The sequence below is a fragment of the Lepidochelys olivacea genome (assembly GCF_965140295.1).
Source record: "Lepidochelys olivacea isolate rLepOli2 genome assembly, chromosome: 3".
NCBI classification, from domain to species: Eukaryota; Metazoa; Chordata; order Testudines; family Cheloniidae; genus Lepidochelys; species Lepidochelys olivacea.
In genome coordinates, this window is record NC_140413.1 from 176,679,640 (window position 1) to 176,702,944 (window position 23,305).

At 40.0% G+C, this 23,305-nt stretch overlaps 2 protein-coding genes across 3 annotated transcripts in view; one reads left to right on the top strand and one right to left on the bottom strand.

Annotated features, from left to right (window-relative positions):
* The window catches only part of PIGF (phosphatidylinositol glycan anchor biosynthesis class F), a 46,330-nt gene extending 32,147 nt beyond the window's left edge, over positions 1 to 14,183 (bottom strand). For both annotated transcript variants that reach the window (XM_084624461.1, XM_084624460.1), the window contains exons 1-4: positions 14,039 to 14,183; positions 12,484 to 12,734; positions 10,245 to 10,336; positions 8,976 to 9,092 (exon numbers count right to left, since the gene is read on the bottom strand). In XM_084624461.1, the coding sequence (XP_084480587.1) occupies positions 8,976 to 9,092; positions 10,245 to 10,336; positions 12,484 to 12,711 (437 nt within the window). In that variant the 5' untranslated portion in view covers positions 12,712 to 12,734; positions 14,039 to 14,183. The remainder of the gene's footprint in view (positions 1 to 8,975; positions 9,093 to 10,244; positions 10,337 to 12,483; positions 12,735 to 14,038) is intronic.
* Positions 13,659 to 20,822, top strand: CRIPT (CXXC repeat containing interactor of PDZ3 domain). Its single transcript, XM_084624463.1, has 6 exons — positions 13,659 to 13,831; positions 14,325 to 14,386; positions 14,995 to 15,060; positions 16,511 to 16,565; positions 17,942 to 18,045; positions 20,342 to 20,822. The coding sequence occupies exons 1-6, from the start codon at positions 13,674 to 13,676 to the stop codon at positions 20,404 to 20,406; spliced, it is 510 nt and encodes a 169-aa protein (XP_084480589.1). The 5' UTR covers positions 13,659 to 13,673; the 3' UTR covers positions 20,407 to 20,822.
* Positions 20,823 to 23,305: the final 2,483 nt, after the last annotated feature.

A 23,305-nucleotide genomic window follows, 5' to 3' on the forward strand; every position in this document is an offset into this window, starting at 1 on the left:
AGGAGTTTACATTTGTGTAGTGTTGGGTTTGATGACTGTATACAGTGAGACTCTGAAATGATCCTCTCTTCAAGGTAATTCTTTAAGATATGGTACAGATAAGGTGAAAATTCTACTCCTACTTCCTAAGGATATCAAAAATGACACTTGGTGAATGTACAAAAGAAGCCAAGATAACAGTAATGCTCCCTACAAGCATTAGTAAAAAAATTAAGATTCTTTTTCTTTAAGGAAAGATATTGTCACGGTTGACAGATCAGACTGCATCACAAATGCTCCTGTGCTGTGTCTAGGTTGCATAACATACTTTGACTTTAACTCCAGCCCTCATTTTAAGGAATTTAGACTCTTGGGCCCCAATCCTGCGAACACTTAAAAATGCACATAAACTTTACTGAGGTGATTGATTTCAATGGGACTACTCACATGCAAAAAGCTAAGCATGTGTTTAAGTGTTTGTAAGATCAATATAATACAGACTATAACATATTTACAATACAAGCCTGACATTTGTTGAAGAGAAGAGAAATGGTCTTATTTTTTCCCCACATTAATGGTGTCCCTTTTAATTCAGGAATACACAATATTATGCTTATTAGGCTTCTTTTTTAGTGTTAAGATTAAGATATTGTAGCTAGTACAAAGAATCAGAATCTTAGGACTGGAAGGGACCTGACGAAGTCATCTAGTCCAGTCCCCTGCACTCATGGCAGTACTAAGTATTATCTAGACCATCCTTGACAGGTGTTTGTCCAACCTGCTCTTAAAAATCTCCATGATAGAGATTTCACAACCAACCTGAGAAATTTATTCCAGGGCTTAACCACGCTGATAGGAAGTTTTTCCTAATGTCCAACCTAAACTGCCCTTGCTGGAATTTAAGCCCATTTTTCCAGTTTGTCCAGATCATTTAGAATTTTAAATACTATCCTCCAAAGCACTTGCAACCCCTCCCAGTTTGGTATCATCTGCAAACTTTGTACGTGTACTCTCTGTGCCATTACCTAAATCATTGATGAAGATATTGAACAGAACCAAACTCAGAACACACATATAAAAGAAACTAAATCACTTATAAAAAAAATACACTGGGCCAAATACAGTTGTGGTGTAAGCAGGAGGCGTTCCAGTGCAGTCAGTGGAGAAGCACCCACTTGTGCCAGGGCTGATTTTCACCCATTGTGACACTTCTCTGCAAAGACAAAGTTAATATTCTATCTGCATTTATAATCAGTTTAATAAATCACAGGCAAATTACCTGTAAATGCAAAGTATTAAAATGTAAAGCTTAGCTAAATTTTAGTATTATGATGTTTTCTCATTAGACAACTTTAGATATAAACACACTTCATTATTTATTTCCTAAAACATATGTACAGTTCACTTTAGTTTGTTTTCATTTACTAAATGGTAACAATTGTGTGACATTGCACTCCATATTTTTATGGAAATATGCTTATGAATGTGAATATGATGTAACTAAATATGCTTTATGCAAAAGGTCTCTTGTAATGTATCATAAAGGTTATAACCGACTGAATGTATTCCTCCTATTTGTATGCATGTATCATTCTTGTATCTGAAGCTAGAAATATGAAGTATAACGAGGAGGTCCTACTGTAATTATGCAAAGTGCGGGCCATTAATGGTGGTTTAGAATCTTGATGGCTCCCATTGACTAGGACAATTGGTTGTAAATGGTTTATTTACCTGCATTCCTGTGGGCTAACTGAGGAAGAATGGAGAATAGGGGCGTTAGTGACATGTGACTGTCACGTGATACTGGAATCCATCTTAATCCTTGTACTTTTCCATTGATGAGGCGGGCGTGGGGACAAGCACAGACAAGATTCCTACCTATGCCAAAGCTATAAAAGGGGGTGGAGCAGGACAAACAGTGTGGCCAGTCATGAGAAAACCCCTGCTTACGACGTGAGATGTCTGCTGGAACTAACAAGGATTGTACTGGGGAAAGGATTGGGCCCAGACTAGGAAGGAGTCCAGTCTGTGAAAGAAGCTCATTGGAACATCTCTGAGGGTGAGATATTACCTGTAATCAGTTTCTTAATGTATTAGGCTTAGACTTGCATATTTTTGCTTTATTTTGCTTGGTGACTTACTTTGTTCTGTCATTACCTGAAACCACTTAAATCCTACTTTTTACACTTCATAAAATCTCTTTTGTTTATTAGTAAACCCAGAGTAAGTGTTTACTACCTGGGGGAGCAAACAGCTGTGCATCTCTCTCTATCAATGATATAGAGGGCGAACAATTTATGAATTTACCCTGTATAAGCTTTATACAGGGCAATACAGATTTATTTTATCTATAATCTGGCATTTCCTAATTTTTTTTTGAATGTTTGACTGGACAGCCTAAATAACCTATTTTAACGTGATTTCTGTATGCAATTTCCTCATGTGTAAAAGAAAAATAAATACAAATTCTATTATGTGCAACAGTAACAACCTCACATCATCAATAGGGTTTGATTCCTGAACCTGCAGCACAGTTAAGCTAGAGACTAACTACATCAGCTGGCAGCATAAGAAAGCTCCAGTTGCCCACTTCCCACCCAGCATGACAATAGCTATGTGCTAGAAGCTAGGGCAACTTGACCCTATTCCCTCACCCAGAAGGTGGGGTAAGCTCTTTCCCCATGTAGTGCCCCCAGAGAGGGATGGGCCGCTGTGGCCATGTGTTGGGTTGGGTCAGGAGTAGGGGCTAACAGAATGAGTCTCCCCCAATTCTAGGTGAGGCTGTCTGCTCCCATGGTGTGCAGCTGCACCTTTTGTAGTAGTGGGGGGGTCCCCACCTTACAGTAGAATGTTCATGTGCAATTCTAGTTTTGGCTTGCTCTATTGTAGCACTTCTGCATAAAGAACACTTTAAAGTCTCGAGAACATATCACAGCATATAACTGAATAATTAAGTTACATCTTACAGGAAACTAAATACGTCTGTTTTCAGAATCAACACCAAATAAAATCAAATCTCTCTCTACTCATTTTCTATAGTACAGTATCAGATGTTAACAATGCAACTAATGCCAGCTAGGGAGTTTCAACACAATCATTCAGACTAGTGGCTTGAAACAAAAACACAAACAGGAGCAGTAAAAATCAGCAATTGCTAGCTGATTTCTAAAGTCTTACACTCAGGTTGCTATTTGAGCCAAAAGTTACTGAAAAGCCTTTTAAATAGCAGTTTCCCACCTCCTTTAATGCTGATGACCTTTTTACAGTTTTTCTTTCCCACTATCAGCTTGTGGTAGCGTGTGCTTAGCTTGGTGACCGTAGTTGCCATACTAGTTGTCACACTACACACCGAATCCAGAAGCAACTGGCTTAGGCAACCTACTCTTTGGATAAAGAATTAGAGAAAACTGGAGCCCAGATTAGGATTTACTTAAAATTTGGCACAGGATGCCATGAAGTAAAATACAGTAACTTATTTACATATCTCAAAGATACATGCATATGTATACTATTAAAATTGAACATAAATTGATACTTCAAGAGTTGGAACATTTCAGTGTTAGCACAATATTTCATCCCATACTAGAAAGGTAAACTAACACGTTTTTTCCCACAATTTTAAACTGTAGATTTGACAATTACAATTCAATGTCACATTTTTATTTGAGAACATTATGTCCACAATTCTTCTCTGTGCACTACACAATGGAAAATTCTGAAGCAATTTTTATTATTTTATAATACACAGATCTGATTTATGTGGCTTCAAAAATGATGTAAGTCATTACATAAGGGCAAACATTCTTTTAAAAGGAGAAACACATTAAAAACTGATGTTGTAATAACTTAATTCACAAGTGATCTTGCAAAGTGGTGAATGCCTCTGCAAGCGATACTTTTGGGAATTGAGGGTGCTAAGTACTCAAAGAAACATTACAAATCTTGCAGGATCAGGTTCAAATATGCAAGAATTAAGGGATTGACTCATCTGTAACTATACCAATATGATATAAAGAGTTACATGTGATAAGTAGCAAAGAGTCCTGTGGCATCTTATAGACTAACAGATGTATTGGAGCATAAGCTTTCATGGGTGAATACCCACTTCGTCAGATATATGTAGTGGAAGTTTCCAGAGGCAGGTATAAATAATAAGTAGTCCACTTGAAAGGCCCTTTCCGCCCTCGGTGGGGCATACTGAACAAGTTACAATAGTTATGTGAAAAGATATTCCCAGCCGGATCTTTATTTTAGGAGACACGAAAATCGTGGAAAGACTTCACAAAGTGAATAATTTGGCAGTATGAATGCATAACACAACTCTAACCCTTTCCAGGCTAGATATTTGTATTCATAAAGCTAGACTTTAATAGCTTTCTAATGTCAAGCTTTTTTCTGCCATTGCTATAATTAATATTCTATTGAATTTTCATTACAAACACATGCACCTTTTACAGAACTTGGTTTACTGATTTTTAAAAAACACATAGGTGGATGAGGGTTACAAAAATAAAGTCACATAGTAATTTAGGGCATGATCCAATGAACTCAATGAAAAGATTAGCTCTCCTGTTCTAAAATACATTCCTAGTATGTACAAAATTCTCTCCCTTTCCCCTCCCCCACAACTCAACATACTAAAACTTAAGGCAAAAGCATCCCCTGTCCTCCCCCACTATTCAACCGTCTATTCTCCCTCACCATCGAATTACCCACTCCTCACTCCACATGGTAAACCCAGTAAATCAACCCGGGAACACACCGCACCCACAATCAACCCCTTCCTCAGCTCATGTCCCCTTGACTTCCACCTCACTCCTGCGAGCATAGTTCCAGTTAATAAATTACAAACTAAGGAATTAATTTCTGGACAGGAGAACCATTGAGATACTAGATGACTACAAGATTACTACAGTAGTTCTTTGTAATGGATTTGCACCCATAAGAGTCAAATCAGCTGCATTATGTTGAATGAAACATGTATTTTACTTTAAAATGTTGTGAGACTGAAAGAGAGATATGAAGGGACAAGCCTGCCTCCTACAGCATAATACAGCCATACAAATAACTATATTCAAAACAACATTAAAAAGCTAAACTGAATCCTAGAAAGGAATGGAACTGAGTTAAAGCTGAAATCTAACCTAGCAGAACAGAGGAAATCATTGTAGAATGTGTCACAAACTCACCTACCGTTGAGCGAGCTAAAACCTCCCAGTACAATGGGGTGGATTGACAACATTTTAGTACTTAGTCTTACTTTATTTTGACTAAAAATACTCAAAAGCTTTAATTAAATCTTTCAGAGGTTTAATTTCTGTTTCCCTATCTACTCTTTAGAGTGAAAGGAGAAAATGCCCTATGCAACTGACCCGAATAGGATGCTTAATGACTACCAAAGCCCACGCACAGCTTATATGATAATATTAATATAAAGGTTGTTACATGTGACTATTACACACAGTATACTTAATTTTGATCTTCTCTACATTGGTATAAATCAGACGTAACTCCACTTAAGCCAATAGTGATTGACTTAAACGTAAACGCAAGTGTGGTCAGACTTCAGCCTTATGGACCTATAGTATGATATACATAATAAAAATCTGTGTGTAAAGAATTACTACTATCATGTTTACAGTTTTTAAACTTCAATGTCTCCATCTTCTAATTTAAATTATTGGTTATCTGGGAGCGGGTTGGTGGGTTCTGTGTCTTTAAACTGAATCAAAAAGGACTCTGTCCTCAATACAGGCGAATGTAATGATCTACAGCATCTCATTATGCAACAAAGCTGATGTTATTTTCATAATTAGTTTAAATAATGCCACCAGAACATTTGAGTTTTCCTACAATGAAAACAGATTTCTTTAAATAGTCTTTTTCCAATATTCATAACCAAGATCATGTGCATCAAATTTCTGTTTAAGGTCGATTACATTTTTTCCCACAGTTAAGTTATAATTCCTTGGAAGCAGGTGGTGAGAAGTGTCATTTTAAAGTTGTGTAACTTCAACATTTATCAAGTGAGGAAATGTGCAAGATTATTCCATAGAATTCAGTCATGGGTCTCTTATATAAAGGGTGGTGATCATGCAAATTGTGTAATGATTTTGCACTGTGGACAAGTGTCTACTTAGAATCAAACTATTTTAAAGACATGTGAAACTAGATTTTGAACCCTGGAGGCCAGAAACAAAATGAAAAGCTATCTCACCAATCAACTGCACCACGGAGATGTTTCATCAGGGAAACAATGACAACCCTAAATTATGGATGTGATAAGTTTGACTCAAGAATAATGACCTTGTACATTCATTCAGAAAGCCCTATCCTCTTTATAAAAGACTCCAGGACATGTTGCTTCCTGCAATCATGTATCAGAGGGGTAACCGTGTTAGTCTGTATTCACAAAAATAACGAGGTGTCTGATGGCACCTTAAAGACTAACAGATTTATTTGGGCATAAGCTTTCGTGGGTAAAAAACCCACTTCTTCAGATGCATAGAGTGAAAATTACAGATACGGGCATAAATATATATATTGGCACATGAAGAGAAAGGAGTTACCTTACAAGTGGAGAACCAATGTTGAAGGCCAATTCAGTCAGGGTGGATGTGGTCCAGTCCCAATAATTGATGAGGCAGTGTCAACACCGAGAGAGGGGACATTGATTTGTAGTGAGCCAGCCACTCCCAGTCCCTATTCAAGCCCAACTTGATGGTGTTAATTTTGCAAATGAATTGTAGTTCTGCAGTTTCTCTTTGACATCTGTTTCTGAAGTTTTTTTGTTGAAGAATGGCTACTTTTAAATCTGTTATTGAGTGTCCAGGGAGACTGAAGTCCACCCTATATCGGAAACCTACTGACCGTTGTACTTACCTACATGCCTCCAGCTTCCATCCAGGACACATCACATGATCCATTGTCTACAGCCAAGCCCTAAGATATAACCGCATTTGCTCCAATCCCTCAAACAGAGACAAATACCTACAAGATATCTATCAAGCATTCTTAAAACTACAATACCCACATGGGGAAGTGAGCAAACTGACTGACAGAGTGAGATGGGTACCCAGAATCATAGAATCATAGAATATCAGGGTTGGAAGGGACCCCAGAAGGTCATCTAGTCCAACCCCCTGCTCAAAGCAGGACCAATTCCCAGTTAAATCATCCCAGCCAGGGCTTTGTCAAGCCTGACCTTAAAAACCTCTAAGGAAGGAGATTCTACCACCTCCCTAGGTAACGCATTCCAGTGTTTCACCACCCTCTTAGTGAAAAAGTTTTTCCTAATATCCAATCTAAACCTCCCCCACTGCAACTTGAGACCATTACTCCTCGTTCTGTCATCTGCTACCATTGAGAACAGTCTAGAGCCACCCTCTTTGGAACCCCCTTTCAGGTAGTTGAAAGCAGCTATCAAATCCCCCCTCATTCTTCTCTTCTGCAGGCTAAACAATCCCAGCTCCCTCAGCCTCTCCTCATAACTCATGTGTTCCAGTCCCCTAATCATTTTTGTTGCCCTTCGCTGGACTCTCTCCAATTTATCCACATCCTTCTTGAAGTGTGGGGCCCAAAACTGGACACAGTACTCCAGATGAGGCCTCACCAATGTCGAATAGAGGGGAACGATCACGTCCCTCGATCTGCTCGCTATGCCCCTACTTATACATCCCAAAATGCCATTGGCCTTCTTGGCAACAAGGGCACACTGCTGACTCATATCCAGCTTCTCGTCCACTGTCACCCCTAGGTCCTTTTCTGCAGAACTGCTGCCTAGCCATTCGGTCCCTAGTCTGTAGCTGTGCATTGGGTTCTTCCGTCCTAAGTGCAGGACCCTGCACTTATCCTTATTGAACCTCATCAGATTCCTTTTGGCCCAATCTTCCAATTGGTCTAGGTCCTTCTGTATCCTATCCCTCCCCTCCAGCGTATCTACCACTCCTCCCAGTTTAGTATCATCCGCAAATTTGCTGAGAGTGCAATCCACACCATCCTCCAGATCATTTATGAAGATAGTCACCTACTACAGGACAGGTCCAACAAGGAAAATAACAGAACACCACTGGCCATCACCTAAAGCCCCCAGCTAAAACCTATCCAGTGCATCATCAACGATCTACAACTTATCCTGGAAAATGACCCCCCACTCTCACAAGCCTTGGGAGGCCGGCCAATCCTCGCCTACAGACAGCCCCACAACGTGAAGCAAATACTCACCAGCAACTACACACCACACCACAGAAACACTAACCCAGAAACCAATCCCTGTAACAAACCCCGTTGCCTCCTCTATCCCCATATCTACTCTAGCGACACCATCATAGGACCCAACCACACCATCAGAGGGGTTCATTCACCTGCACATCTACTGTGATATATGTCATCATGTGCCAACAATGCCCCTTTGCCATGTATATCAGCCAGACGGACAGTCTCTACGTAAAAGGATAAATGGACACAAATCAAACATCAGGAATGGTAACATACAAAAGCCAGTAGGAGAACACTTCAATCTCCCTGGACACTCAATAACAGATTTAAAAGTAGCCATTCTTCAATAAAAAGTCTTCAAAAACAGACTTCAAAAGAGAAACTGCAGAGCTACAATTCATTTGCAAACTTAACACCATCAAGTTGGGCTTGAATAGGGCCTGGGAGTGGCTGGCTCACTACAAAAGCAATTTTCCCTCTCTTGGTGTTGACACCTCCTCATCAATTATTGGGACTGGACCACATCCACCCTGACTGAATTGGCCTTCAACACTGGTTTTCCACTTGTAAGGTAAATCCCTTCTCTTCAAGTGCCAATATATATTTATGCCTGTTTCTGTAATTTTCACTCTATGCATCTGAAGAAGTGGGTTTTTTACCCACGAAAGCTTATGCCCAAATTAATCTGTTAGTCTTTAAGGTGCCACTGGACTCTTCGTTATTTTTATTGCAGTCATATCTGTTTATATTGTAAGAGAAGGAGGAAAATGAAAACTTACCCATTTTTACTAAACACCCTTATCCATGCTTGAATGTTTGGTCCCAGCATACACAAGCAGTGTAAAGTAGTAAATGTAGATAGGAGTACTGCAAACAGAAATGTCTCAAGCACTGACCTATAAAGGAGAGACAAACTTTTTTAGTTAATTTTATGTTAAGAGCAATGAGTCTAAAGTTTTTTTAAAAATGCCAGCTCCATTAGAAAATGTGTACACCTTCTTAAAACTAATCTAGCAAGAAAAGTTTCTTGTGTTCAGCCTTTAGGAATAAAGGGAAAGGAATACAATATCCTCAGATAGCCCCATATCCGCTAAACAAACTAAAAAATGTAGTAATTCATCTGAAATATTTGGGTCCTGTACAACTTTAACAGACACAATGGTAATTTGTATGGATAGTCACTTTAGTTCAAAAGTATCCACTGATTTTTTACTTTCCCAAATCTTTCATCTTTCTTGTTTGACTATGGAAGCAGATAATGAGCTTTACCTGCATGATGTTGTCATTACTCAGCATCTCAATACCACTTCCAAATATCAGCCATGATAGATGCAAAGCAGGTTTCCCCCTATAACTTACATCCCAAATGCTAATACGATAGGAAGAGAGAGAAGGACATGGGATATTTATACAACTATAGTAGAACCTCAGTTACGAACACCAGAGTTACGAACTGATGAGTCACCCCTCCAAAAAGCAAAACACAGTACTGTATTTAATGTAAATTACTAAAAAAATAAAGGGAACGCTTAGAAAAAAAAGTTGACACGGTAAAGAAACTGTTTCTGTGCTTGTTTCATTTAAATTAAGATGGTTAAAAGCAGCCTTTTTCTTCTGCATAGTAAAGCTTCAAAGCTGTATTAAGTCAATGTTCGGTTGTAAACTTTTGAAAGAACCACCATAACATTTTGTTCAGAGTTATGAACATTTTAGAGTTAAGAACAACCTCCATTCCCGAGGTGTTTGTAACTTTGAGGTTCTAGTGTACTGCAACTTTCCCATGCTGTTTTTTTTCTTGATCACTGTTCCATGTAGATTATAAAACAGAATGAGCATATACTAAAAGGCAAGTGGTCAGTTGTCTGTTTTTAATTCCTACTAGTGCCTGCCTCAAAATATACACAGACAATGGGTGAGGTCCTGCTTCTACTGAAATCGATGGGATTGCCATTGACTTCATTTGGGCCAGGACGTAATCCAAAGCCTTTTAACCAATATTTGTAAGGAGCTTTAAAGCTTTTAGGTGAAGATAGGGTTTTCAGACTTACTCTATTAGTGGTGCTCCATAAAGAATGATAATTCCATGAAACAGTATACATGATATGAAGAAGAACACACAGCATTTTAGAAATCTGGTTACCTAAAAAAAAAAAACAAAACACCACTAAATATCAGGATAATGCTCTATAAATAGTACAGTAAGCAATATACATTCTTCATTTTATCAACAGTGTTCCACTATGCCTACCTTGGAAACATACCATTCAAATTATTACATTGGGCTATGGTTGAAACTAATAATTTAATATAAAAGTTTTCCTGTGTTTAGTGTTTTAAAAATAAAAATCACACTTCAGTTTTGTGTGTTTTACCTACTGTACTACTATTACAAATAACACCTACAATTACTATAACTGAGAAGGATAACATGAAGAAAAACGTTTCCCAGTTTGTTTCCCGTGCACCTTTGACAGTACTTGTGTTGTATGCTTCTTTTATTGGAATGCATCTTCCACAAAGTACTAAGGAAGATTAGAAAATAAAAAAAATATTTTAAAAATTGGAAGAGAGACTCCGAGACATCATAGTATATAAAACTATATTTGACTCCAACTACATTTTAAAACTGACTAGATTTCAACGTAACAGTGCCACTTTCAGAAATGGGTATCTAACTTTCTACTATCCTGTAATAGGGGTTCTCAAACTTCATTGGACCGCGACCCCTCTGAAAAGAAAAATTACTACAGGAGCCCAGGAGCAGGGACCGAAGCCTGAGCCCATCCAAGCCTCACCACCCCAGGAGATGGGGTGGGAAAGCCAAAGCCCAAGAGCTCCAACACCAGGCAGGGGGCCTGTAACCTGAGCCCTGCCACCTGGGCCTCAGCAAGTCTAAGCCATCCCCGGCAACCCCATTAAAATGGGGTCATGACACACTTTGGGGTCCCGACCCAAAGTTTGAGAACAGCTGATGTACATAATATTTTTTAAAATACATCATTAATTTTCTACCAGTTTATATGGTACTCATTTGTTACCTGTTTTTCTTCTGTAGAAGTCTGATGAGCAGTTTTGATTAAAGAAGCACCACCCAAATCTGAGTGGTTCTATTCAACTCAAGTCACAAAGGAAACTTCCAACATTAGTTAAGTTTCATGTTCCTTGTAAAGTTTTTAAGTTTGTTTTTTTTTCAAGTCACAAACCCTAAAAAGATTTTTTTAAATATTTTTTGTATCATTTTCCCCTTATCAAATAAATCAATGTCACCTCACACACTGTGTGCAAAATTATTGCTTTCAAGCTATTTGGCTTGTCAAGCTATTTGAACATCACAAAATTCTTAGTAACAGTGGTCTAACCCCTCGGCTCAGCAACTGAGGTGCAGAAGAAAGGTGACGTGAAGATGCTTTTGTGCCTCTCCAATCCTGGTCTTGCTGGGAACTGATCCAGACCCCCATGCTAAAACTAATTTCTTTGTGTTCACATTCCCAAAACTTCACTTGCAAAATGTAGTATTATAGTGTCTTTTATAAAATTGCAGTGCCTGTGGGAGCTGGCTTGGTTGTTCAAGTGACCTTAACTATCCATTCCAATACTTTTCCAATTAATTTTGCTACACTTTACCTTCATTTAAATTTGATGGGTTTGATTTTTTTTTTTTTAAAAAAAAACACTTTCAAGATTTTACTGTTTTTCTTTATCAAATTATTGCTATGTCTTAACAACTATTAACTGCAGAGGAGAACAAACCTCTCCATAATGCTGGTTTAGGCCCTAATCCTGCAGTGACCTTGTCTATATAGACCTCTGCATTCATGAGAGTCCGACGGACTTCTGCCAGAATGGAGCTTATTGGGAGATCATGGTCTTAGACTATAAACCACCAGTTCTTGAAAACACACTAAGACATATCTTAGCAAGGACCCCTGGGTTTGCTGACAGTGTCAGAGGTAGAAAGATCCCAGTTGGAGTGGAGTTGGCAGTATCAGGACTCCTGGGTCCTCTACCTGACCCTGGGAGGGGAGTGGGGTCTAGTAGTTTGAGTACAGAAATACTCCCTCCTGAAAACTTGAGTAGAAGAGAATGTTTAACATTGATGAAAATACCGGAAAACTCATTTTAAAAGACAATACACACTTACTCAGCTCATTTACAAAGGCCAAGATCTGACAACCAAGCACTTTAACATATTTTGTCCTTTCACTTTCCTAGTTGATTCCTTCAATAAAAAGATAGTCAATCCTCTCTCAAAGCTACTAGCATCAAGTTAACTATACAGAGTCTTACCTTGTGAGCAAATGAAATTCTCTTAGAAGATGGATTTGGTTTAAGTACTATATACAAGATTATATTTACAGTTGTTACACAAATAGAACAGATGCACAACCAGATAAGGTGTGTTCCCAAAACTGAGAAGTTTTCCAAGAAGAAAGGTGGAACAACAGTTGTTAGGATAATGGAAAATACACAGACAATGTGGGCAGACAGCAATCTCTTTATTTCTGTATCTTTCATGGTGTTCTATCGTGACTACCCACCTACAATAAAGCAAATAACATTATTGTAGTTAATTACTGAAAGGCTTAAGAGGGAGGAAAAAATATTATTTTTCCTGGTTGGAATGCATAGCAAGATAAATTATGTGCTGCTCTAAACCAGAAAACTCAGTTTAGGAGCAATCATGATGTTTCATTCCAAAAAAGTTTCAGAATAAAAAAAGCCAGCAATAAAATACTTGAAAATTGGTTACCCAATGGTTCAAAAGCTGGCTGAACTGAATAGTCACATAGACTAGATGATGCTGATTCACTGCTGATTAATTTGATTTTGAGACAAGTAATAGGAACATTTTGATGACTTTTTTACATAGAACATTCCTCTGAAGTATTTACAACAACATTGTGAAATACTGGTTCCCATGGTTGAGCACAAAGAGAAAATACACATAAACAAATATGAAACTGAGCATTTTCATTCTCCATGTGAACAAAAGCACAGAGTAAACAAAAAGTAAACAAACAGCACAAAAAATGAAAAGCAGATTTGAAAAAATAATTGCTTTCATAGTTTGAAGTGTTAAGACATGGGAACACTGAAAAATATATATACAATTCTAAATTGATGGAAACTCTTTAAAAAACAGGTGCTATTTTCAACCTTAACTATCCACTTCTATTCAACCTAAATTTGTAACTGTTTGGAGGTAGGGCATTCAAATAACTAAATTTTAACCCTTACTACATACAAGCAAAAAGAAATTCAAGAAGCTAACTCTTCAGCCCACCCTCTTGTGATTTTCTCAGAGATATGGGGAATCCTGATTTTGTTGGGCAAGACAAAACAATTACACAGTCTTGTAAGATACTCTGGGGAGGGGGAAGGATTCCTGCTCAATATTATTCTGTACCCTTCTTTGCAACCTGCCATTGGCAACGATAGTGATAATGTGTCCTGCTACAACACCTGATGCATGGGCCATGCTGATGTTTGCATCCCCAGGCAGTGACAGTCTGCACCACAGGCTTTGTGCCATCGGGCAATTTGCAGCGAGGCAAAATGTCATGACCTGTCTTCTTCCTAGCCTATGTTCAACCTCCCTCAGCCAGCACGTGACCAGCATTCATCCCCAAATTTGGTGAGGAGCGGCGGGAGGCTCTGCGGTGGGGAGAGAGGTAGTGGGGAAAGCAGCGGGGGGAGCAACCTGCGGCGGGGGGGGGGAGCAGCCGGCGGGCGGGGGGAGGCGCAGCCTGCGGGGGGGGAAGCAGCCGGCAGGAGAGGGGGCAGGCAGCGGAAGGCGCAGCCCCGGGGGAGGGGGATGGAGGTAAGGCCATCTTCCTCTTACCTGAGTCACATCCGTGAGGCAGTGGGCGGGGCTCCACCGAACGCGAGGTCAGAGGTCACGGGGCTCACCTGCCCCTTCGCTTTAGTCTCTGCGTAGGTAGCCGCGCCGGGCGCGTTGCAGAGGTCACAAGGGCTGAGATTGACAGGTGGTGGTAACCAATCAGGATAACTTGCTGTGTGATTTGGGCAAACCGATAGGCTGGGTCCGGTGGGTGGGGGCAGGCCGAGGCGGAGGGCGGAAGCGGAAGCGGAGAGCCGGCAGTGACGGTTTGTTTACGTTTTCACAGCTGCTGTCTCCCGGCGGCGGCGCCTGGCGCGCGATTCTGGCTCAGCATGGTCTGCGAGAAGTGTGAGTCCCCTGGGGCAGCCTCCTCCCCCCCGCACCCCTTCCCGGCGCCGAGACTCCCCCGGGAGCCTGCGCTGAATCCCCGCCCAGGGGCTGAGCCACGACACTGTCCTGTGGCCCCTCCCCCGTTAGCGAGAGGGGCCCAGCGGCCTCTCCGCGGTCCGTTCTCCTCCCCCGCCCCTGCCCTCTGGGCAAGTGGTAGGCCCGCGGAGGCAGGTCTCCCTTTTCGGGCTGGGCCTTATCTCCCACACCCCCCTTCCCCGGCTGGTCAGTGGGCACCGAGGCGGGCATAGCTATGGGCTGAACTGCCCAGGCTTGTGTGGAGCCCTTGCTGCATGGCGCCCACTCGATGTTTGCCCCACCGCTTCTTGGCTGTCCCAGCTGTTGCCCCATGGCTGGAACCTGTGTCAATGCTTCTGTGGGTGAACTGGCATCTCTCACCAAGGGAACCTACAGAGGCCAGGCACAGCCTGGCCTCCGATCAGGAGCTTGCTGACCACTGACTCCAGAAATACAGATTTTATGACATTTGTAGTAATAAGCAGCATTTGCTTAGAGGCCTGAATGAAAACTGGGTCTAGTCCCCTCCCATGCTGTATGTTGTGTTATAGGTGAGAAGAAACTTGGCACTGTAATTACACCCGACACATGGAAGGATGGAGCAAGAAACACTACAGGTATTGCATTTGAAAAGTTACTGAATTGAGGAAGAATTTATGCTCTTATTAGATGTCAGTAGATAACTGTCCTTCACTTAAGTCAGATTCTTTCCCATGATAATTCAGTCTATTGGGAATGTAACTACTTTGATCTTCTGTGGTGCTCTATGTGTTTGTACTATATTGTAGTACGAAATAATGACGCGTGTAAGCATGGACTAAGAGGTCCTGTTGTCTCACATCTTAATCCTTGGAGTACCCTATATTCATTTTTTCCACCCATTTATTTGCTCTAGTCTACTCACCCTCAACATTTTACTTTGCACCCACCTTCAGGCTAATCTTCCTGATCAGTATTTCACTTGGTTATTCTTGGGTATTTATAGTATTAAACACATTTATTTTAAAAACATTTATTTTATATTGAACTATTACATATTTAGTAGCTAAATGGAACCTGAACACCAAACTAACAAACAGTAGATTTAAAATGGGGTATTGGAGTGTAATTAAATATGACTGCTCATCCTTTTGGGAGGAAGAGAGAAAGGAAAGGACTCCCTGGTGGTTAAGGCACAGAACTAGGAGTTAGAAACCCTCGGTTCCATTTCCAGCTCTGCCATGGACTTTCTGTCTAATATTGGACAAATAACTAAGGCCTCAATTGTACAGTGCAGTAGTCCACCCACCTGGAGCTTTACATACCAATTCTTTGAAGACAATAGGAAAAGGACCCAGACCTTTACCCATTTTTCCCCCCTTGACCAAAACCTGTATCAAATTAACTATACAGTGGAAATGAGAATTCATATATTGAGACCAAATTATAGTTTGTAGAGATTCTCTGGTGGAAGTTCCTGTAAATGTACAAAATATTGAGTATGCATTCTCTAAGAGTTATGTTTTAATACAGTGTCTCCAAGCAAGCTGATTGAACTGAGTCTTACGTTAGTCACAACTGTTCATGTCCTTTAGATAACTTTTCATTGTTTATAATATATTGCACTTCTGCTACATTTAGTGTATAGTACAGGGGTTCTCAAACTGGGGGTCGGGACCCCTCGGGGGTTGTGAGGTTATTATATGAGGGGGGTCACGAGCCGTCAGCCTCCACCCCAAACTCCGCTTTGCCTCCAGCATTTATAATGGTTTTAAATATATTAAAAAGTGTTTTTAATTTGTAAAGGCGGTGGCACTCAGAGCCTTGCTATGTGAAAGGGGTCACCAGTACAAAAGTTTGAGAACCACTGGTATAGTAGTAGTAATATGAGAACTCAATGTGGGTTCTATTGGACTTTCAAGACTTATGATGTTCCTGGGCTCTTGTTTTGAATGAACTTTTCCCCCTTATTTGATCAAGCCTGGGAGGGGCATATGGGTGTGTCTCTTTTTTTAAATTTATTAAATAAACTTTTTACAAATGACTTTGATATTAGTCAGTACATTTGTTTATCTTTCCTCTATAAAGAAAGTGGCGGACGAAAACTAAATGAAAATAAGGCACTGACTTCAAAGAAGGCAAGGTTAGTATTGCAATTTTAACTTACTCAGATAAGAATAAAGATCTTATAAAGTTTTTACTGGGACAAAACTTTTTTCATGTATTTCTGAGTAATTTTTAAAACTGATATACAATTCTCATTGTATTTGTCTGACAGAACACAAGCTATCTGAGGCAAGGACCGTGCAATATTATGATGCTATAAATATTTGTAAACAAACGTATGCATCTTCAGACTCGTCTTGTATTGCTGTGTTCTACGGAGAACATAGCAATACAACTGCCCAAACTTTGCAATGCTTAAGTCCACCCTAAACTTTCATATATCTGCCTAGTTGTCTTATTTTAGATTTGGTGAGGAAGGGTTTGATATTGTTGAGGAATTGGGAGATCTGGGTTCTGTTATTGCAGGGATGAGCAAACTTTTTGGGCTGAGGGCCACATCAGGGAATAGAAATTGTGTGACGGGCCATGAATGCTCACAAAATTGGGGTTGGGGTGTGGAAGGGGGTGCAGGCTCTGGGGTGGGGCTGGGGATGAGGAGTTTGGGGTGTATGAGGGTGCTCTGGGCTGGGACCAAGGGGTTTGGAGGGCAGGAGGGGAATCAGGGGTGTGGGAAGGGGTGCAGGTTCCAGCTGGAGGTGCAGGCTTTGGGGTGGGGCTGGGGATGAGAGGTTTGGGATTCAGGAGGGTGCTCCGGGCTGGGATCGAGGGGTTTGGAGAGCGGGAGGAGAATCATTGGAGTGCGTAGGAGCCAGAGCAGGGCCATGCCGCATCTTCCGGGAGCTGCGTGGTACGGCCCTGGCCGGAGCCGGGCCGAGCTGCATGGTGTGGCCCCAACCCAGCGCCTCAGCGGGAGCGGGGCCGAGTGGCATGGTGCAGCTCGCGGGCCGGCTGAAAACGGCTCGCGGGCCATAGTTTGCCCACCCCTGTGTTATTGTCTCTGACAAGACTTCCTGTGAGACCATGAGTCACTGAGAAACCTCTGAGTGCCCGTTTATCTACTTGTAAAATAGTGTGATAGTTGTTGGCCTCACAGGAGTGTTGAGGCTTAATTCCCTTTTTGCAGAGTGCTTAGAGACCATTAGGTGAAAGGTATGGAAGTGCAAAATATTCTATCATTAATAGTTTACAAATAAAGACTTGCATTTGATCAGCTTTGTCTACACGCTGCAGGGGTGTGCAGTGGGCCATATTATTAGCTTCCATATGCCATATTTGGCCTTAGGACTCTTTGAATGTCTCTCTCCTAGGCCATAGTTTCTCTACATTGTCTGTTTATAGCCACTGTAAGTTCAGTGGTTTTGCAATTATCATGATGAGGCAGATGGGAGTATTTTCTCCTATGGCTTTTACATGAACCTCTAATGTGTGGAATATTTTATTTTTTCATCCTAGATTTGATCCTTATGGGAAGAACAAATTTGCAATATGCCGGATTTGTAAGAGTTCTGTTCATCAGCCAGGGTCTCACTACTGCCAGGGATGTGCTTATAAAAAAGGTGAGATTTATGTAGCATGACTTTTCCTTCCCTATCCAGCTTGAATTTAGTGCACAAATGGAACTCCACTTGTTTTAGTTTTAGGCATCAGAAATAGTAGAGCTGAAGAATAATTCAAACTTACCTTGGTAGGTTTATGGAAAACTGTTATTGAAGGTTGCTGTTGCTGAGCAATTGCATGAACTCTCTCAATATAAAATAATGTGATTGTGTTTAAAATTAATTTATAGATTCGTGGATTCCAAGGCCAAGAAGGGACCATAATGATCATCTAGTTTGACCTCCTGTATAATGCAGGTCATAAACTTCCACCCCCAAATTCACCAGAGCATATATGTAGTATTAATTTAAAAATTCCCAGTGAAGGATAACCCACCATGTCCATTGTTAAAGTGTACCAATGGTTAATTAACCTTGATGTTAGAAATGTACACCTTATTTCCAGTCTGAATTTGTCCAGCTTCAATTTCCAACCATTGGCTCTTGTTACGCCTTTGCTGCAGTTTTCCCATATAGTCTCAAATTTTACTTTATATTTAATAGTCTCACACCAAAAGAAATTATCTTTAGGTTCCTATAGCATACAAGCCTCACAAGGCCTCTGATTCTGGCTGTGTGGCACAAAAGGAAGAGAGGGGAACCCAGTTTGTGAGAGAATTGAGTGATGGTGGTTCTTGAAGAGTGCATATGTCAATGGTTGTCTTTGTGGCTGACTCTGACTTCCCATGAACCCAATTGCAATTTGTGGCAATCAAATGGAGCAACCATATGCCACTGCCAGTAGAAGGATAATGCAAATTTTACTGAAGGAGACTTACTGGCCCAGTTATACAAGTACTTGGTCCATTGTAAATGAAGCTTGCACTAAGCTGAAACTGAGAAGTAAAAGGTTTCAGAGTGATAGCCGTGTTAGTCTGTAAATAAATCTATTAGTCTCTAAGGTGCCACAAGGACTCCTCATTGTTTTTAGAAGTAAAAGTTAAAGATCAAATCAGCAGCACAAAGAAGCAGACTACTGCAATGCATCCATTATGGTATATACAATAGTGTTTCTATACTGTTGAGCTTGGCACACACAGGGGTGAATGATACTCCATTCCTGACTCTAAGCTTCCTAGCTTTTATTGGTTTATAGCAGACCTTTAATTATATTTAAGTCTGTCAATTAATCGCAGTCTTGCAAGTGATTAACGCAAAACAAATTAACTAGATTAAAAAAAAGTAATGATTAATCACAGTTTTCATCACACTGTTAAGCAATAATAGAATACTAATTTAAATGTATTATAAATATTTTTGGATGTTTTCTACATTTTCAAATATATTGATTTCAATTACAGCACAGAATAGAAAGTGTACAGTGTTCACTCTATATTATTTTTATTACAATTATTTGCAAAAAAAGATAAACAAAAAATAGTATATTTCAATTCACCTGATACAAGTACTATGGTGCAATCTTTTTATTGTGAAAGTGCAATTTACAAATGTAGAATTTTTTTTTTACATAACTGCACTCAAAAAGAAAACTGGAAAACTTTAGAGCTTACAAATCCACTCAGTCCTACTTTTTGTTCAGCCAATCACTTAGACAAATAAGTGAGAGCAGGTGTTTGCATGACACTGTTGTAGCTGGCGTTGCAAGGTATTTACATGCCAGATATGCTAAACGTTGGTATGACCCTTCATGCTTCGACTTATAGGCACTACAATACTTGTATGAGGTGAATTGAAAAATACTAATTCTTTTGTATATCTTTTTTATAGTGCAAATATTTGTAATAAAAAATAATGTAAAGTGAGCACTGTACATTTTGTATTCTGTGTTGTAATTTAAATCAGTATATTTGAAAATGGAGAGAAACAACCAAAAATATTTATAATAAATTTAAATTGGTTTTCTGATTTAATAGCGCAATTAAAACTGCGATTAATGGTGAGACTTTTTTAATTGCGTGATTAATTGCAATTATTTTTAATCGTTTGACAGCCCGAATTATATTAGTTATATATGTTTTAGTTATTTACCCATAGTGTAGCTGTATCATTGAGACATAAACTGCTTTAGCAGCCATAATATCACTACTGCATGATTTGCCATTTCTGATAAAAATCAAGAGAGCACACAAACAACTTGAGAATGAGAGCTCATTCTACCCATCCATCAACTTTTCCTGTTTGACAACTTTTTGGAAGAGACACTCTTTATAAAGACTCACAGCCATGAAAATCATTGAAAAGAAATTTACCCAAAAAACCCTCAATATGACTTGTACACCTTATTCTTCATTTTTAGGCATCTGCTCAATGTGTGGGAAAAAAGTCTTGGATACCAAGAACTACAAACAAACATCTGTCTAATTATGTTGAGTGAGGATTTTATGCACTTGTTTCTGAAAATCTTTATACAGTTTAACTTCTAATCTAAAATAGCTTGTGAATATTATTCAAGAGTAATATGTGTCTGAAGGAAAAACTGAAAGACACATTTGACCAGAAGTCTAAGAGATCTGACTTTTATTATTTTGGCACTAAACTTACCGATGTTTAAAAATAATGGTTTTACACATATTGATATAGTCCTGAATTGCAATGAGATGTCTGCTAAGTGTTCAGATCAAAACCACCACCATCATAGCTCATAGATTCTCAGACTTTGTATTCCTGCTAGTCCACTGTTAGGTTTTGACTCGACCACTTACGTAATAGTGTAAACATTTTGTAAATGCTTAAAATATGAGATCATGTCAACTCATTAAAGTTGTTGTTCCTGTTCAGTTTCCGTTTACTTTATTTTCTGATAACTTGACGTATTTGTAATTTTCCACATTCAAAAATGAATGGTTACAGTTTTGTCCTGCACTGAGGAATGTTGGTGTGTAGATATAAACAACACTTCACTCTTGTTGAGACTTCTCATTGGTTTACTAACTGGAGTAACATTGGTCAAATTGCAACAAATGATTTGAATACTAAATAAAAAATAAACCCAACATGTTACTAATTTAAATTAATAACTGCCAGTTTACTTCAAGTAATGTTACCTTTGCAGCTGAAGATAGATAGCGGAATGCTTTAGAAATATCTTATCAAGTCTCCTCTGTGAGATTAGTTATTACACCCATTTTTCACAGGGATGTCTGCTTGCTCAACACAATAAAATGAATCTTAATGCTAATCCCCTGATATTCTTCATGTCCTACTGTAGTTGGAGTGTGATCTTAAACATCTATTTTGGAACTAAGGTTCTTGAAAGCTGTGCTAGTATAAGTGCTTCAGTAGAACTATGAGCCCTAATTAGGTGTCAATGCTAGTGGCCTAGATTGCTATAACCATCTGTTGTTTATGAGCATTGGCTCAATGGCATCTGGGTACGTCCATTCTCTCTATTGTCCTAGCAGGGGTTTACAGGTGAAATAGCAGGGAGAAAAACTGAAAGGTGGATGGCAGAGAACTCACTCTGAATATGATTGCAGAATTTCTGCATTTGGCATAATATGGCTGTAGAGAATGCAAACAGAATTCCTGATGAGCAATAGTATCTTTGCAATCTCAGTCATCAGAACTGGCCCAGTCTGTGGACCATCTGATTAAACAGACTGCCATCTCCCAGTAACAGAACCAAGTGTTTCTGCTTGTGACGAACCATAAATTTATTTCAGAGTGAGGTGCAATAGGGTTTGGAACAGCCTGACCACGTATGTTGTAGTAATATCAGCATGAGAGGCAAGAAACGCCCAATCTGTACTGGCTGATTTGTTTTTCACCTGCTTTTGCTGCCTGGAGCTTGAGGTGTACTTAGAAAGTTGCTGCCAAGTATATGTGAGTTGCTGCCAAGTATATGTGAGGTGCACTCACATTCTTCATGACTGGTGAAGGCCACCAGAGAGAATCTGCATTCATTGTTAACACCTCCATGTGGAGGCTGGGTGCAGTGATGTGCTGGAGAGGGCTCCTAAAACCCCTGTTTAAAATACTACCACCAAACTGAAGGAAGGTGTTCCAGATTGTAATGAGCAACCCCTCCTGCTCACCCACTAGGACCACTGTGAGAGGAATCAAAGCCTCTTTGATCTGGATCCCCTGGGGTATGTGAACTTCTGGAGCCTCAGCAGGTTGCAGCACTGGTTCCTCTCTTGACCAAGCTGGCACACTCTTTGGGCACTGTCAATCACTCTGGTACCACTTCTTGGAAATGAGATCCTCAGCCCAGCTGTCCTATGCCCCCATGATCAGCACTGACCCCCAAGATATCCCAGTTACTTAAACACACCCCTTTCCCAGAACTCCACCCAAAAGATGTGTATCTTCTGATTTATAATTCAGGTCTTTCGGGGGCATGCAGTAGTGAATTTGTGTAAAGTGTGTGTGTGCTGACTGAGACCTATGTACTCAACCAGTGAAAGTCAGACAGAATCAGACAAAACAATAACCACATCTGTGACCCAGTTTCCTCATCACTTTAGGACCTTCTCTGAGTGGCAGTCCGAGTCATTTGAGTTGTTCAGAGTCCTTGGGGCCATCTGGGTTCAGGAAAGCAGTCAGGATGCCCTGTGAGGTAGGGTTACCATCTGGCCAGTATTTGACTGGCCTGGTCAGTTTTCTTTATGTATTTGCCAGTTGCCAGAAAAATAATTTAATCTGCCAGGGTTTTTTTTTATGTGGGTCTAAAGATTTGCATTATTATCATCACAATTCACCGAAACAGCTAATGTTAAAAGCTTCTGTGTCCAGCTACAGATGCTACAATGTTGACGTTAAAATAAGAAATTGCTGGAAACAGCAAAATCAAACGGCAAATACGAGTTCAAGAAATAGACTCAATGGATTTTCTTTATACATAAAGTTCCAAAACATTCACATTTAAGTATATAGTTAAAATATAGAATCAATGCAGTTTGGGAAGAAATAATCTCAGTGAAGATGGACACAAACACAGCATCTTGGAAAAACACGACCAAGGTAAGAAAATGTTGTTCTCAATCTTATCTATATATGTGCTTATCTCTCTAGATACTATAAGTGGCGGTTGAAGGGTGGAGTTGCCTTGTGGTTGGGGTTTGGGGTTGCTGCCGGCTTGCCTTGGGGTGGGGAGTGCCCAGTTTTTTTATATTTCAAAGGTGGTAACCCTACTGTGAGGGTGCTACGTGCTGGATGACCTCTCCCTGTGGAGTTCCTTACCAAGCTTTTGTGACTTTAGTCTCTCCCACTCTACACTTCCTGTTTCTGTGTGGTTCTCTATTTAAACTCCTCCTGGTCA